The 18,051-nt window shown below is 41.5% G+C and overlaps 1 protein-coding gene across 3 annotated transcripts in view; it reads right to left on the bottom strand.

The window, feature by feature from the left end:
* Nucleotides 1–18,051, bottom strand: part of rubcn (rubicon autophagy regulator) — a 67,097-nt gene that overhangs the window by 15,513 nt on the left and 33,533 nt on the right. For 2 of the 3 annotated variants that reach the window (XM_045697401.1, XM_045697402.1), the window contains exons 8-12: nt 14,831–14,878; nt 13,939–14,037; nt 9,988–10,103; nt 8,151–8,346; nt 4,669–4,773 (exon numbers count right to left, since the gene is read on the bottom strand). In XM_045697401.1, the coding sequence (XP_045553357.1) occupies nt 4,669–4,773; nt 8,151–8,346; nt 9,988–10,103; nt 13,939–14,037; nt 14,831–14,878 (564 nt within the window). The remainder of the gene's footprint in view (nt 1–4,668; nt 4,774–8,150; nt 8,347–9,987; nt 10,104–13,938; nt 14,038–14,830; nt 14,879–18,051) is intronic. The other variant, XM_045697403.1, reaches the window with a different exon arrangement.

The raw sequence follows: 18,051 nt of genomic DNA, 5'->3' as shown, positions 1-18,051 counted from the left end.
TATTCTTTTGGAACTTTTGTGAGTGTTAATGTTTACAGTGAATTTTTTTTTATGTCACTTTTGTTTATTAATCTCTCTCACTTGCTTTGGCAATGTAAACATTTGTTTTTCCCCATGCCATTAGAGCCTCATAAATTTTGAGAGAGAGAGAGAAAGAGAGAAACAGAGAGATTGAGATTAGGCTCAGTGCTTTTAAAGCACAACTATCAAACTAGCATCATCTGGTTCAAAAGAAAGGAATCAAATTCAGACAATCACAAAGAAAAAAATCCCTACCTTTTTATGCAAAAGGACTGATCTATTAACCCGTTAGTCCGCTGCAAATTCAGACATATTCAACAAGTGTCCTTTGTCTTATGAAAGCCTACCACGCAGCAGTATCTCTCACCAGTGCTGTAATTATCTTATAATTTATTGATAGCTACGCCCTTATAGAACACAGCTAATACGATTAGGTGGCAGTCATTTTGTTTGTAGTCCACTGTAAGGCTCTTAACTGTAGTCTTCTTGCACGAGTAATATCTGATGTTTATTTTAAAGGAGATACATGTAATATAGTTGCATTGTCATTTCGGAAAATGTCAATAGATTTACAGTAATAGTGGAATGATAGTGTTTCACAACATTCTCTCCCCCCCCCCACACAAAAATGACTTTAGGTAATGAAGCAGATGATGTTGTTCCTTTCACCGGTCACATTATTTTACATGATGAAGTTTACCGTAGTTCCCCAGAACAGTTGAGCCAGTCACGTGTTTGTTTGTATATAGCACAACGGGAGAAAGTGGGAGCTGGTGAGTCCAGCAGTGTATTTGGTTAATGAAAAATGGGATAGAGCCCAACCCTACCCTCCAAACCCATAGCTCCCTGGCCCCCCCCCCCAAAAAAATGTGGGCCCACACAAAAAAATACTTTAGGTAATGATACCTGAGAAGAGGGAGGCATGCGACAGGGAGAGGCCACTCCTAGACACCGCCATCAGGGACTGGCCCTCACAGCCATCTGAGAGACATATATACTACTACAACGCCCCACCACATATATACTACTACAACGCCCCACCACATATATACTACTACAACGCCCCACCACATATATACTACTACAACGCCCCACCACATATATACTACTACAACGCCCCACCACATATATACTACTACAACGCCCCACCACATATATACTACTACAACGCCCTACCACATATATACTACTACAACGCCCATACCACATATATACTACTACAACGCCCCACCACATATATACTACTACAACGCCCCACCACATATATACTACTACAACGCCCCACCACATATATACTACTACAACGCCCCACCACATATATACTACTACAACGCCCCACCACATATATACTACTACAACGCCCCACCACATATATACTACTACAACGCCCCACCACATATATACTACTACAACGCCCCACCACATATATACTACTACAACGCCCCACCACATATATACTACTACAACGCCCCACCACATATATACTACTACAACGCCCCACCACATATATACTACTACGCCCCACCACATATATACTACTACGCCCCACCACATATATACTACTACGCCCCACCACATATATACTACTACGCACCACCACATATATACTACTACGCACCACCACATATATACTACTACGCACCACCACATATATACTACTACACACCACATATATACTACTACACACCACCACATACAGTGGGGGAAAAAAGTATTTGACCCCCTGCTGATTTTGTACGTTTGCCCACTGACGAAGAAAGGATCAGTCTATACTTTTAATGGTAGGTTTATTTGAACAGTGAGAGACAGAATAACAACAAAAATATCCAGAAAAACTCATGTCAAAAATGTTATAAATTGATTTGCATTTTAATGAGGGAAATAAGTATTTGACCCCCTCTCAATCAGAAAGATTTCTGGCTCCCAGGTGTCTTTTATACAGGTAACAAGCTGAGATTAGGAGCACACTCTTAAAGGGAGTGCTCCTAATCTCAGTTTGTTACCTGTCCACAGAAGCAATCAATCAATCAGATTCCAAACTGTCAATATCCCTCGGCCTGGGGCTCCATGCAAGATCTCACCTCGTGGAGTTGCAATGATCATGAGAACGGTGAGGAATCAGCCCAGAACTACACGGGAGGATCTTGTCAATGATCTCAAGGCAGCTGGGACCATAGACACCAAGAAAACAATTGGTAACACACTACGCCGTGAAGGACTGAACTCCTGCAGCGCCCACAAGGTCCCCCTGCTCAAGAAAGCACATATACATGCCCGTCTGAAGTTCGCCAATGAACATCTGAATGACTCAGAGGACAACTGGTGAAAGTGTTGTGGTCAGATGAGACCAAAACGGAGCTTTTTGACAACTCAACTCGCCGTGTTTGGAGGAGGAGGAATGCTGCCTATGACCAAGAACACCATCTCCACCGTCAAACATGGAGGTGGAAACATTATGCTTTGGGGGTATTTTTCTGCTAAGGGGACGGGACAACTTCACCGCATCAAAGGGACGATGGACGGGGCAATGTACCGTCAAATCTTGGGTGAGAACCTCCTTCCCTCAGCCAGGGCTTTGAAAATGGGTCGTGGATGGGTATTCCAGCATGACAATGACCCAAAACACACGGCCAAGGCAACAAAGGAGTGGCTCAAGAAGAAGCACATTAAGGTCCTGGAGTGGCCTAGCCAGTCTCCAGACCTTAATCCCATAGAAAATCTGTGGAGGGAGCTGAAGGTTCGAGTTGCCAAACGTCAGCCTCAAAACCTTAATGACTTGGAGAAGATCTGCAAAGAGGAGTGGGACAAAATCCCTCCTGAGATGTGTGCGAACCTGGTGGCCAACTACAAGAAACGTCTGACCTCTGTGATTGCCAACAAGGGTTTTGCCACCAAGTACTAAGTCATGTTTTGCAGAGGGGTCAAATACTTATTTCCCTCATTAAAATGCAAATCATTTTATAACATTTTTGACATGTGTTTTTCTGGATTTCTTTGTTGTTATTCTGTCTCTCACTGTTCAAATAAACCTACCATTAAAATTATAGACAGATCATTTCTTTGTCAGTGGGCAAACGTACAAAATCAGCAGGGGATCAAATACTTTTCCTCCCACTGTATATAATATATACTACTACACACCACCACATATACACTACTACACACCACCACATATATACCCTACCAGCCCCACACCACCACATATACACTACTACACACCACCACATATATACCCTACCAGCCCCACACCCCCACATATACCTTACCAGCCCCACACCACCACATATATACCCTACCAGCCCCACATCACCACAAATATACACTACCAGCCCCACACCACCACATATATACACTAGCCGTTTCCAGCTACAGTAGTCATTTACAACATTAACAATGTCTACACTGTATTTCTGATCAATTCGATGCTATTTTAATGGACAAAAAAAAAGCTTTTCTTTCAAAAACAAGGACATTTCGAAGTGACCCAAACTTTTGAATGATAGTGTATACACTAGCACACATCACTACTACACACCACCACATATATCCTATAAACTACTACACCCCCCCCCCACATATATACTATATCCTATACACTACCCACAAGGTAGTACTTTCTATACACCCCACACAGATAAAGGACATGGGAACACACAATAAAGCCAACCCAACCATGCTGATAGTCAGCACAGCAATGTTAGGTAAAAAGTGTATCCATATGTTAGCCCACAAACCCAATAGTTAAGACTGGTACGGTATCTTAGCAGCTGGATCCACAGAAAACTCAACACATCCTCTACTCTTTTTTTAAAATAACCCACCCCTTTTCAAACACCCACCCCTTTTTCAAATAACCCACCCCTTTTTCAAATAACCCACCCCTTTTTCAAATAACCCACCCCTTTTTCAAATAACCCACCCCTTTTCGGGAAGCCACAGTTATGACTACCAGTTTGTGCCAATTAACCTTACATGAACCTGCCTTCAATGCTTTTATATGCTCTTATCATAGATAATAAAAGATGTATAACTTTTACAAAACACACACACCAATCTATCTTGCCCTAACAGTCCAGAGAGCAATGTTAACAACTGCCAGTAAAAATGGGACACCCGACGACGAGGTTGTGAATGATGTGGGACACCCGACGACGAGGTTGTGAATGATGTGGGACACCCGACGACGAGGTTGTGAATGATGTGGGACACCCGACGACGAGGTTGTGAATGATGTGGGACACCCGACGACGAGGTTGTGAATGATGTGGGACACCCGGCGACGAGGTTGTGAATGATGTGGGACACCCGACGACGAGGTTGTGAATGATGTGGGACACCCGACGACGAGGTTGTGAATGATGTGGGACACCCGACGATGAGGTTGTGAATGATGTGGGACACCTGATGAGGTTGTGAATGATGTGGGACACCTGATGAGGTTGTGAATGATGTGGGACACCCGATGAGGTTGTGAATGATGTGGGACACCCGACGACGAGGTTGTGAATGATGTGGGACACCCGACGACGAGGTTGTGAATGATGTGGGACACCCGACGAAGAGGTTGTGAATGATGTGGGACAGTAACACAAATGACAACCACTTCGCATGAAGCATGCATTTAATGTCTCCCCTCCCTCGCTCTACCTTTCAGCTCGCACTCCTCCACCTCCTCGGCCGAGCCCGAGTTGGACAGGTGAAAGGAATCCTGGGAGCTCCTGCGGGAGCATCCACTGTCTGTTGAATGGAACACTGAAAGGGGGGGGGGAGGGAGAGAGAGGGTTAAAATTAATACCAGCAAAATGATGACATGGGACTAAGCCCCCAATGGAGGAGTTGTATGGGTGCCAGAATATGTGAGCGAAGTTGAGTGGTTGGAAATCCCGGTGCACACAGCTCCAACCGCTCCGCTAAAAACCGCTCCGAAAAAAATAAAATAAACTGCTGCTCCAAATACTAAAATACTATTTTTGTGACGACCTGAACCTACCATTTCATTTTTAAGTATCAAAAACAAACGATATGGATTTGAATGAAAAGTATTTGAATAAGCCTAAGAAGGAACGAAAATGAATTTCAGCTATATTACTTAAATTATTTCAAGGCTATAGCCTAGAAAGAAATACATTGTGAAGCATTTGCTAGTGCCACACAATAGGCTGTTAGGGACATAAAGTGCTCAGCATTTAAACATTTCACTGTATTAAATCATTACAGTCTATACATTTTGCGTGTACAGCGCATTTGGAAAGTTTTCAGACCCCTTGACTTTTTCCACATTTTGTTACGTTACAGCCTTATTCGAAAATGGAATCAATAGTTTTTTTCCCTCATCAATTTACATACAATACCGCATTATGACAAAGCAAAAACAGGTTAGATTTTGTTTTGCACATTTATATTTAAAAAAATAATTTGCATAAGTATTCAGATCCTTTACTCAGTACTTTGTTGATGCGCATTTGGCAGCGATTACAGCCTCGAGTCTTCTTGGGTATGACGCTACAAGCTTGGTACTACTGTATTTAGAGAGTTTCTCATATTCTTATCTGCAGAGCCTCTCAAACTCTGTCAGGTTGGATGGGGAGCGTCGCTGCACAGCTATTTTCAAGTCTCTCCAGAGATACTTGATCAGGTTCAAGTCTGGGCTGTGGCTGGGCCACTCAAGGACATTCAGAGACTTGTCCCGAAGCCACTCTTGCATTCTCTTAGCTGTGTGCTTAGGGTCATTGTCCTGTTGGAAGGTGAACCGTCACCCCAGTCTGAGGTCTTGAGCACTATGGAGCAGGTTTTCTTCAAGGATCTCTCCGTTCATATTTCCCACAATCCTGACTAGTCTCCCAGTCCCTGTAAAACATCCCCACATCATGATGCTGCCACCACCATGATCACCGTAGGTATGGTGCCCGGTTTCCTCCAGACATGACGCTTGGCATTCAGGCCAAAAAGCACAATCTTGGTTTCATCAGACGAGAGAATCATGTTTCTCATGGTCTGGGAGTCCTTTAGGTTCCTTTTGGCAAACTCCAAGCGGGTTGTCATGTGCCTTTTGCTGAGGAGTAGCTTCCGTCTGGACACTCAACCATAAAGGCCTGATTGGTGGAGTGTTGCAGAGATGGGAGAACCTTCCAGATGGACAACCATCACCACAGAGGAACTCTGGAGCTCTGTCAGAGTGACCATCTGGTTTTTGTCACCTCCCTGACCAAGGCACTTCTCCCCTGATGACGCAGTTTGGCCGGGTGGCCAGGTCTAGGAAGTCTCTAGGTGGTTCCAAACTTCATCCATTTAAGAATGATGGAGGCCACTGTGTTTTGGGGGACCTTCAATGCTGCAGAAATGTTTTGGTACCCTTCCCCAGATCTGGGCTTCGACACAATCCTGTCTCAGAGATCTATGGACAATTCCTTCGACTTCATGGCTTGGTGTTTGCTCTGACATGACCTGTCAACTGTGGGACCTTATAGACTGGTGTGTGCCTTTCCAAATCATGTCCAATCAATTGAATTTACCACAGGTGGACTCCAATCAAGTTGTAGAAACATCAACGATGATCAATGGAAACAGGATGCACCCAAGTCTCATATCAAAGGATCTCAATACTTAAGCAAATAAGGTATGTTATTTATTTTTTATACATTTGCAAAAAATGTCTAACAACCAGTTTTTTTGTTTTGTAATTATGGGGTATTGTGTGTGTAGATTGATGAGGACAAAATGGTATTTCATCCATTTTGAATAAGGCTGTAACGTAACAAAATGTGGAAAAAGTCAAGAGGTCTGAATAGTTTCTGATTGTACTGTAGGCTGTGACTTAGAAATACAAATTACATTTTTCTACAAGTAGGCCTATAGGTTTTTAGGCAAAATAACCCAATCAAAATGAAAAGCTCTTTGAACTTGGTAATATGCCAGGCCTAATGGGCCAAAATCAATTATGGCCTACTGTATAGATAATATAACAAAAATGAACAAAACGTTTAAGAGATCTGATTTTTAGTTTATAAATAAATACAATTGGCCCAGCGTCGTACGGGATTGGCCGGTGTAGGCCATCATTGTAAATAAGAATTTGTTCTTAACTGACTTAGAAGTTAAATAAAAGGTTAAATAAAATACAAAAAGAGGATGTCTTCCTTAATTGACCCCCATAAACATAACGGACATATACTAGGAGCTGTGCCAGGCCCGCCACGTCTGTTGACTCATCCAGCTGTATCGCATAGAATTCACTGGCTTGTATGCGAAGCTGTAATTGTTTCAAAACATCTCCTGATGCGTCGTAAAACAGTGTTGTTTGATGAAGGCATTCCCCCAGCCATATCAGCGGCAGCAGGAAGAATTAAGTCCTCCACAGTAGTATGGGGCTTGCCTGTCCTAGCCACTCGGTAGCTCACCCTATAAGAAGCTTCTAGCCCCTTCTTATTAGTGCAATCTGTGCTTTTATACATGTCTTACTACTCAAAGGTCGTCTTAATTCTCACTCAAAAAACTCCAGTGGCTTATTTTTCAAATTGGCATGTTTCGTTTCTAAATGTCTGCGCAAGAGTGAAGGTTTCCTGCGAGAGAGTACCGGTTAATGTGATTGGATGTTAATTATTTGACTAGGCTACCTGTATTTGACATTGTGTTGTTATTTTTCTGAACACTAGATGGTTTCATTTTATTTTTGGCAGTGAAACGAGGCTACTCAGACAAGAAAAAAAAACATCACCCAAATGTATAGCCCCGTTTGAAAATCTAAATGGACTGTTTGAAAATGTGAATCACATTTGCGCGTACCCCTGACGGCATACCCATATACCCCAGTTTGTGAATTGCCGTCCTAGAGCACAGTGGGGAGAGGGAGTGAGAGGCTCGATCAAACAGCAGCAGACAGCAAAACAGGGACATGCAGATACTTTCATAGCAGGAATCAACATAATGCATAGGCTGTTAACTGTTGACCAGATTAATGGTTCGAGAACAAGCTACAGGAACGTTATGTAGCAAAAATCACAGAAAGTTACAGCAAAATACTTCAGTAAGAGAAAGACGGTGTGGGTAATTTTCAGTTTATCGTCCCAGCTCTAGCGCGTGCGCGTGCGTATCCGTGCAGGTGTACGTCTGGCCCATGTATAAGCTCTTACAGCGCTGTGAGGGCGGTAGGCGGGTCCGCTGGATCTGGTGTCTACGCAGCCGGATCTTCTGTTTGAGCTGCTGGATCTCTGAGTCACTGTCGTCACCCTCCTCCTCCTCCTCCACCACCACCCGCCGCCGCAGGTTGCACTTCATCAGCTCGATGGCGGCGATCAGAGACTCCGAGATGCTGAAGTGGGCGTTCTCCTGGAATGAGATGCAGATGGCCGGAGGAGAGTGAGGCCTTGTTGTAACACAATATGGATGCTTTAGTCTGCCCAGACTTGAAGTTATGACTGATTTAACACAGTTGGGGAGGTGAATTTTTTTTATTATTTAACCTTTATTTATACAGATTTTTCTCATTGAGATAAGAACTCTTTTCCAAGAGAGACCTGGTCCAATACTAGCAGGGGGAACATTTTAGACAAAACTTATACACTAACACAACATTAAACATACATGCAGTACAACAATTACATATTACGTTAAAAAACACGAAAGTCTTGACTAAAAAACAGCTGTCCTAAAGACAATTACACTCTATGATATATACGTCGATCAAGTGTTTAAACTCCACCAACGAAACTAGATCATCACATTTTAAAATGTTCAGGAGAGAATTCCAGGACCACAGAGCTGAGTAACTAAAACTATTTCTACCATGACCTGTTCTAATCTTTGGTACTGTTAGAAGCAAATGAGAATGGGACCGTCATTGATATTTATTTACCGACCTGAATAAAAAAAGAACAGAGATAAAATGGCATTTTACCCAATATGGCCTTATAAATCAGTGTATACCAGTGTTTAAGGCTACGCAAGGTCAATGACGACCAGCCAACAGCGCTGTAGAGATCACAATGATGTGTTAGACGTTTCTGATTTGTAATGAACCTGAGGGCTGCGTGATACACTGAATCAAGTGATCTCAGGGTAGTGGCTGAGGCCTGCATATATATAACATCACTAAAATCTAAAACTGACAGTAATGTACATCAAACCAGCTCCTTCCTGGCCTCCAGAGAAAAACAAGCCTTATGCCGGTAATAAAATCCTATTTTCAGCTTGAGCTTCCTTATCAAGTTCTCTACATGCACAGTGAAGCTCAGCTTATCATCAACCCATACACCCAAATATTTGTACACTTTAACTTGCTCTATATTATGTCCAGCCAATGTAGCAATGTCATGATTTGTAACATGCCTGGCATTTGAAAATACCATGCATTTTGTTTTACCCGAATTTAGAACCAGTTTTAAAATCATACAGATTCTGTTGTATGATGTTAAATGCTCTTTGGGCATTTTCAAAGGCTAAAGATAAACTACTACCACTTGAATAAAGAACAGTATCATCTGCATAAAAATGAACATCCGCTGTTTCAATAAGACCCCCAATGTTGTTGATATACAAAATGAACAACTTAAGAGACAATAAGGACATTATATTTTGCTATAATCGCTCTATATCAGTCATATTGTTTTGCTGTTGACAAGTGTAAAGGGGCATCCGTTAAACATGAAATAAAAAGGTATTCGATCATTGATTTCATCAAAGAAACCTATCCTCCTTGCCAACCAGTGCCTTATTCGACCATGTTGCTTATCCTATCAGACAAGTTAGCAGCGGAGGCAGGTTATAACAGTGTCCCTATCCTGTAATCCTCTCTCTTAAGTGTGGACTAATACATTTCCTTTAAAAGGAGTGTTCTAGGGTGAGCAATTAAATGTGTGGGGAGGAGTGTACGAATGAAGACTTCAAGAGAATTGGAATGTTTCAACGTTAGATTCTAATCACTCAGAGGTCAAGGGTCAGAAGCGGGTTTATGAACCCTCCAAGGCTCACCTTCTCCAGGTCAGCACAGCTGCCGAAGTCCTGCTCTGACAGGTAGCTGATGAGGCTCTGTCCCTCCAACGGCTTCCGGAACATACAGTCTGGAACACTGCTGTACTGGGAGCCGTCTGCGTAGACCACACGCAGCGACACACACACACACACACACACACTTTAAACTTGAAGGTGCTGGTGTATGACTCCTCCTTGCCTTGTTCCACATGTTGTTGTGTTACAGCCTGAATCACCCAGATACACATAATACCCCATAATGACAAAGTGAAAACAGATTTTTTTGAACGTTTGCAAATATATTGAAAATAAAATACAGAAATCTTCCATTTACATAAGTATTCACACCTGAGTCAATACTTTGTTGAAGCACCTTTGGCAGCAATTACAGCTATGAGTCTTTCTGGGTAAGTCTGTAAGAAATATCCACACCTGGATTACACAATATTTGCACATTCTTTTATTTCTTCAAGCTCGATCAAGTTGGTTGTTGATACTTGCTAGACAGCCATTTGCAAGTCGTGCCACAGATTTTCATGCTGATTTAAGTCAACTGAAACTCGGCCACTCAGGATCGTTCAATGTCATCTTGGTAATCAACTCCAGTGTATATTTAACCTTTCTGTTTTAGCTTATTGTCCTGCTGAAAGGATAAATTTGTCTCCCAGTGTTGGTTGGACAGCAGACAACCAGGTTTTCCTCTAGGATTTTCGCTGTGCTTAGCTCTATTCCGTTTATTTTCATTCAACAAAAAAATAACTCCCTAGTTTTTGACAAGTGTAACTGGTATGAAATAGCTAGCTAGTTAGTGGGACGCACTAGTAGCGTTTCAATCGGTGACGTCACTCGCTCTGAGAACTTTAAGTAGTATCCCTTGCTCTGCAAGGGTAAAGATGCTTCGAGGGTGACTGTTGTCGATGTGTTCAGGGGTCCCTGTTTCAAGCCCAGGAGAGGGACGGAAGCAAAACTGTTACACAAGCATACCCATAACATGATGCAGCCACCACGTTTGAAAATATGAAGAGTGGTACTCAGTGATGTGTTGTGTTTGCCCCAAACATAACGCTTTGTCTTCGCGACATAAAAGGTAATTTCTTTGCCACATTTTTTGCAGTTTTACTTGAGTGACTTATTGCAAACAGGTTGCATGTTTTTGAATATTTTTATTCTGTACAAGCTTCCTTCTTTTCACTCTGTTACTTAGGTTACTATTGTGGAGTACCTACAATGTTGTTTTAAAGTCAACATTGGCCTCATGGTGAAATCCCTGAATGGTTTCCTTCCTCTCCGGCAACTGAGTTGCAGTTACCGGAGAGGAAGGAAACCGTTCAGGAACCGTTCAGGGAAGGATGCCTTCATCTTTGTAGTGACTGGGTATATTGATACACCATTCAAAGTGTAATTAAACAACCTCACCATGCCCAAAGCGATATTCAATGTTTGCATTTTTTTTTTTAAACAATTAGTTGCCTTCTTTGCGAGGATTGGAAAACCTCCCTGGTCTTTGTGGTTGAATCTGTGTTTTAAATTCACCGCTCGACTGAGGGACCTTACAGATAATTGTATGTGTTGGGTACAGAGATGAGACAGTCATTCAAAAATCATGTTACACACTATTATTTCACCCAGAGTGAGTCCATCCAACTGATTATGTGGCTTGTTAGACATTTTTTACTCCTGAATTTATTTAGGCTTGCCATAACAAAGGATTGAATACTAATTGACTCAAGACATTTCAGCTTTAAATTGTAAATGAATTAGTAAAAATATCTAAAAACATAATTCCACTTTGACATTATGTGCTATTGTGTGTAGGCCAGTGACACAAAATCTCAATTGAATCCATGCTGTAACACAACAAACTGGAAAAAGTCAAGGGGTGTGAATACTTTCTGAAGGCACTGTAGGTAACAGGAACATATACTTTGGATAAGGTGATGTAGGAAAATGTTTGAACCAGTCTACTCACTAGACAGACTGGTTCAAACATTAAAACTACCTGTCTACTCACTAGACAGATAGGTAGTTTTAATGTTTGAACCAGTCTACTCACTAGACAGATAGGTAGTTTTAATGTTTGAACCAGTCTACTCACTAGACAGATAGTTATGTTTTAAAACTACCTAGCTGTCTAGTGAGTAGACTGGTTTAAAACATTACTACCCGTCTCCTCACTAGACAGATAGGTAGTTTTAATGTTTGAACCAGTCTACTCACTAGACAGCTACAGTTGAAGCAGGAAGTGTACATAGACCTTAGCCAAATACATTTAAAAACTCAGTTTCTCACAATTCCTGACATTTAATCCTAGTAAAATTCCCTGTCTTAGGTCAGTTAGGGTCACCACTTTATTTTAAGAATGTGAAATGTCAGAATAATAGTAGAGAGAATGATTTATTTTTTATTTCTTTCATCACATTCCCAGTGGGTCAGAAGTTTACATACACTCAATTAGTATTGGGTAGCATTGCCTTTCAATTGTTTAAAGGCAATGGGTAGCCTTCCACAAGCTTGGGTAGCCTTCCACAAGCTTCCGACAATAAGTTGGGTGAATTTTGGCCCATTCCTCCTGACAGAGCAGGTGTAACTGAGTCAGGTTTGTAGGATCTTTGCTCGCACACGCTTTTTCAGTTCTGCCCACAAATGATCTATAGGATTGGGGTCTGGGCTTTGTGATGGCCACTCCAATACCTTGACTTTGTTGTCCTTATGCCATTTTGCCACAGCTTTGTAAGTATGCTTGGGGTCAAGTTTTAACTTCCTGACTGATGTCTTGAGATGTTGCTTCAATATATCCACATAATTTTCCTTCCTCAAGATGCCATCTATTTTGTGAAGTGCACCAGTCCCTCCTGCAGCAAAGCACCCCACAACATGAGGCTGCCACCCCTGTGCTTCACGGTTGGGATGGTGTTTTTCAGCTTGCAAGCCTCCCCCCTTTTCCTCCAAACATAACGATGGTCATTGGCCAAACAGTTCTATTTTTGTTTCATCAGACCAGAGGACATTTCTCCAAAAAGTTTGATCTTTGTCCCCATGTGCAGTTGCAAACCGTAGTCTGGCATTTTTATGGTGGTTTTGGAGCAGTGGCTTCTTCCTTGCTGAGCGGCCTTTCAGGTTATGTCAATATAGGACTCGTTTTACTGTGGCTATAGATACTTTTGTACCCGTTTCCTCCAGCATCTTCACAAGGTCCTTTGCTGTTGTTCTGGGATTGATTTGCACTTTTCGCACCAAAGTACGTTCATCTCTAGGAGACAGAACACGTCTCCTTCCTGAGCGGTATGACGGTTGTGTGGTCCCATGGCGTTTATACTTGCATACTATTGTTTGTACAAATGAACCTGGTACCTTCAGGTGTTTGGAAATTGCTCCCAAGGATGAACCAGACTTGTGGAGGTCAACAATTTTTTTCTGAGGTCTTGGCTGATCTCTAGATTTTCCCATGATGTCAAGCAAAGAGGCACCGAGTTTGAAGGTAGGCCTTGAAATACATCCACAGGTATAGCTCCAATTGACTCAAATGATGTCAATTAGCCTATCAGAAGCTTCTAAAGCCATGACATCATTTTCTGGAATCTTCCAAGCTGTTTGAAGGCACAGTCAACTTAGTGTATGTAAACTTCTGACCCACTGGAATTGTGATACAGTGAATTGTAAGTGAAATAATCTGTCTGTAAACAATTGTTGGAAAAATTACTTGCGTCATGCACAAAGTGGATGTCCTAACCGACTTGCCAAAACTATAGTTTGTTAACAAGAAATTTGTGGAGTCGTTGAAAAAAAGAGTTTTAATGACTCCAACCTAAGTGTATATAAACTTCCGACTTCAACTGCAGGTAGTTATGTTTGAACCAGTCTACTCACTAGACAGATATGTCGTTTTAATGTTTGAACCAGTCTACTCACTAGACAGATACGTAGTTTTAATGTTTGAACCAGTCTACTCACTAGACTCCATATAGAGGGAACTGGGTGTACTGGCATCACTGCTGCCAAGGGAGAAAGGGCTGTAGTCCTCCAAACGACAGTCCTCTGCAACCAATGATTCTGAGACACAGAACACACAGCTGATGTTAGATTGACCACATAACTGATATTAGTGTCTTATCATCAAGTGCCAACAAATAGCCTGTTTGCCAGACTGGTTCCTTATTCAACATGTGTGTTAAATTTAGCTAACAGACTGGTAACTGATCGATTGTGTCAGTAAATAGGGATTTCAACTTTACCTTCCATTTTGTGAAATGCTCAGTTAGACACCCACAAAGGATATAACAAAAGTAAATGTATCAAATCAAAACGTCAATGTTTTGTTATCAGCTAGGTAAATGACATCACAGGGTAATAATCTATCAAATATCAAGTCTTAAACGTTGACATTTCCGTGCATGTGGTGTACTCACTGCAAATCCTGGGCAAATATTGTGATGATACATTTTTGTACAATACAGTTGACAGTGATTCTGGACAAATTCTTAACTAATAAATGTCAAGTTATACTGGCCACAGAAAGCAATAACAGAGAAAAGGAAACAGTCGTAAACAATTGATAGTAAAATTATGATGCATTCAATGAATGACCAACAACAACAAAAAAACATCAAAACATCACAATGTAATAAAAGTAAGGTGCATTTAAACACCAACCAACACAATGAATGAATGTGGCAAGCTGTTTTGGCCTAGCGTCTTGATCTTAGTTTGACCAAAACAACTGCACAAATGAAGAACCAGAGGCAAGGCCAGATGAGAGGGGAAGAAGGAAAAATAGCATGCGGAGGGCAGGGAAAGGGAGACAGGAAGAGGAAGTGATGGAGCGCAGAAGAACTGCACTGCCAACCTGCTACAGGGTCCTCTATTATAACGCTGATTTTCCTGTGGCCCCCTCCTTCACGCAGACAGACAACAAGGAAGAGAGAGAGAGAGAAAATATTACCACAAAGCAGAGAGAGAGAGAGAGAGAGAGAGAGAGAGAGAAAGAGAGCAAACGAGAAGGAGAGACAGAAGAGAGATGCTCATCTCTTGGCAGTAGTACTGTAGATAAAATAAAATCTCCAGTAATAAAATGATCACCGACCTCAACCCAAAGTCTCTTAGAGCATTCACAGTCAGCCCCCTGACGGCCCTATCAGATCACAATCTGCTTGAATGGAGCAATAATCAACCGTAAGGCATCAAAGACGAGCAAACTGAATACTATTAAGACATGTTATAGATGGAAGGAAGGTAGTGTCCAATCCCTCCTACACAACTTCCTGGACAAAACGTTTTCCTGCAATAGTGAAGGTTGCAGTTAACTTATCAAATTTAAATTCCGGTACAAAACGTAAGACAACAAAAAACAAAGAGAAATGGTTTGATGAAGAATGTAAATAACCTAAGAAAGAAATTGAGAAAACTATCCAACCCCAAAAAACACAGAACCATAAAACTTTAGTTTACGCCTTCACTATGGTAAAACAATACAGAAATACACTAAGAAAAAATAAGGAACAGCATGACAGAAAACATCTCATTGTGACTGAAGAATCCATAGAATCAAATCACTTCTGGGTAATTTAGAACACACTAAACAAACACGAAGAGTTATTTATCCAAAATGGAGGCGTATGGATAAACCACTTCTCCAATCTTTTCAGCCATATAACAAACAGTAAAAACATATACCTGATCATTTACTAAATGATCAGCTATTAAAGACTACCAGAACCCACAGGATTCTCCAATTACATTGGATGAGCTAAAGGACCAAATACAAACCCCCAAAACGTATACTAAACTAAATGATAAAATCCAGTCCACAAATTCAAATTGGATATACTTAAACTCTTCAACATTACCCTCAGCTCTGGCATCTTCCCTAATATTTGGAACCAAGGCCTGATCACCCCAATCCACAAAGGTAGACTCAAATTTGACCCTAATAATTACCGTGTAATATGCACCAGCAGCAATCAAGAAACAAATACTCTGCAGTATCATCAACAGCAGACTCTAAATTCCCTCAGCGAAAACAATGTCCGGCGCAAATGTCAAATTGGCTTCCTATCGCATACACCCTACACACCCTTATTGACAAACTAATAAAACAAAAGCAAAGTCTTCTCATGCTTTGTTGATTTCAAAAAAGCTTTTGACTAAAGGGTCTGCTATACAAATTAATGGAAAGTGGTGTTGGTGGAAAAACATAAAAAATCAATGTACACAAAGAACAAGTGTACAGTTAAAATGTGCAATAAACACACAGATTTCTTTCCACAGGGCCGTGGAGTGAGGCAGGGATGCAGCTTGAGCCCCACCATCTTCAAATAATATATATATATATATGAATTGGCGAGGGCATTAGAACAGTCTGCATCACCCGGCCTCACACTGCTAGACTCCGAAATCAAATGTCTACTGTTTGCAGTCTACCTGGTGATTCTGTCCCCAAACAAGGAGGGCCTACAGCAGCACAGATTCTGTCAGACCTGGGCCCTGACAGTAAATCTCAGTAAGACAAAAATAATGGTGTTTCAAAAAAGGTACAGTAGCCAAGACAACAAATAGAATTTGATCTAGACACCGTTGCCCTAGCGCACAAAGAACTACACCTACCTCTGCCTAAACATCAGCACCAAAAAATAACTTCCACAAGGCTGTGAACGATCTGAGAGACAAGTCAAGGGCCTTCTATGCCATCAAAAGGAACATAAAACTCAACATACCAATTAGGATCTGGCAAAGAAATACTTCAAATCAGTTATCGAACCCATTGCCCTCTATGGTTGTGAGGTCTAGTCTCCACTCACCAACCAAGAACTCACAAAATGGGACAAATACCAAATTGAGACTCTGCATGCAGAATTCTGCAAAAATCTATTGTGTGCAATGCAAAACCCAAAACAATCCATGCAGAGCAGAATTAAGACTGTATCCACTAGTTATCAACATCTAGAAAAAAGCTGCTCAATTCTACAACTACTGAAAAGGAAGTGATGCCCACACATTCCACCACAAAGCCCTCACCTACAGACAGATGAACCTAGAGAAGTGTCTCCTCAACCAGCTGGTTCTGGGCCTCTGTTCACAAACACAAACAGACCCCACAGAGCCCCAGGACAGAAACACATTTAGATCCAACCAAATCATGAGAAAGCAAAAAGATAATTACTTGACACATTGGAAAGAATTAACAGAGCAAACTAGAATGCCATTTGGCCCTAAACAGAGAGTACACAGTGGCAGAATACCTGACCACTGTGACTGACCCAAAATTAAGAAAATCTTTGTGTACAGAGCCTTGCTATTGAGAGACCGCCATAGCTGGTCTTCTCTTGAGAACCAGGTCTGCCTATGTGCACACTGCCCACAAAATGAGGTGGAAACTGAGCTGCACTTCCTAACCTCCTGCCATATGTATGAGCATAAAGACACATATCTCCCACAGATCACACAGACCCAAAGACTTTGAAAACAAATCAAACATTGATAAACTCCCATATCTGTTAGGTGAAATACCGCAGTGTGCCACCACAGCAGCAAGATTTGTGGCCCGTTGCCATGAGAAAAGGGCAACCAGCGGAACACAACCTATATCTTTATTTATTTTCTCTTTCATACTTCAACTACTTGCACATTGTAACAACACTGAACAAAGCCAATAATATACCATTTGAAATGTCTATTATATTCTTTCAAAACTTTTGCGAGGGTTCCCCTTGTTAATTTCCAATTTCTTTATTGTCTATTCGATTTACTTTCGCAATGTAAACATATGTTCCAATGCCAATAAAGCCCGTTGATTTGAATTGAGAGGACAGGAGAGCGGTTAGCAGTGTGAAAATAGAAGAAGAGAGTAAAGTAAAGTAGTTTTTAGAAGCAGTGGCACTGGTAACTGAGCATCAGAGAGAGAAGAAATGTGCAGAATGTGATCCACACCACCTAGGCATGCAGACCCTCTCTCTGCAGCATAGACATACTCTTATATAAACACTGGTCTCACACACATTCAGCTGCTGAAAAGCAAACACACCAGAATTACTTTTTTTGACATTTCAATTCACACCTCTCACCTGCTGC

This window comes from Salmo salar, chromosome ssa16 (assembly GCF_905237065.1).
Source record: "Salmo salar chromosome ssa16, Ssal_v3.1, whole genome shotgun sequence".
In the NCBI taxonomy this organism is placed as follows: Eukaryota; Metazoa; Chordata; class Actinopteri; order Salmoniformes; family Salmonidae; genus Salmo; species Salmo salar.
This window is presented reverse-complemented; position numbering and strand designations above follow the sequence as displayed.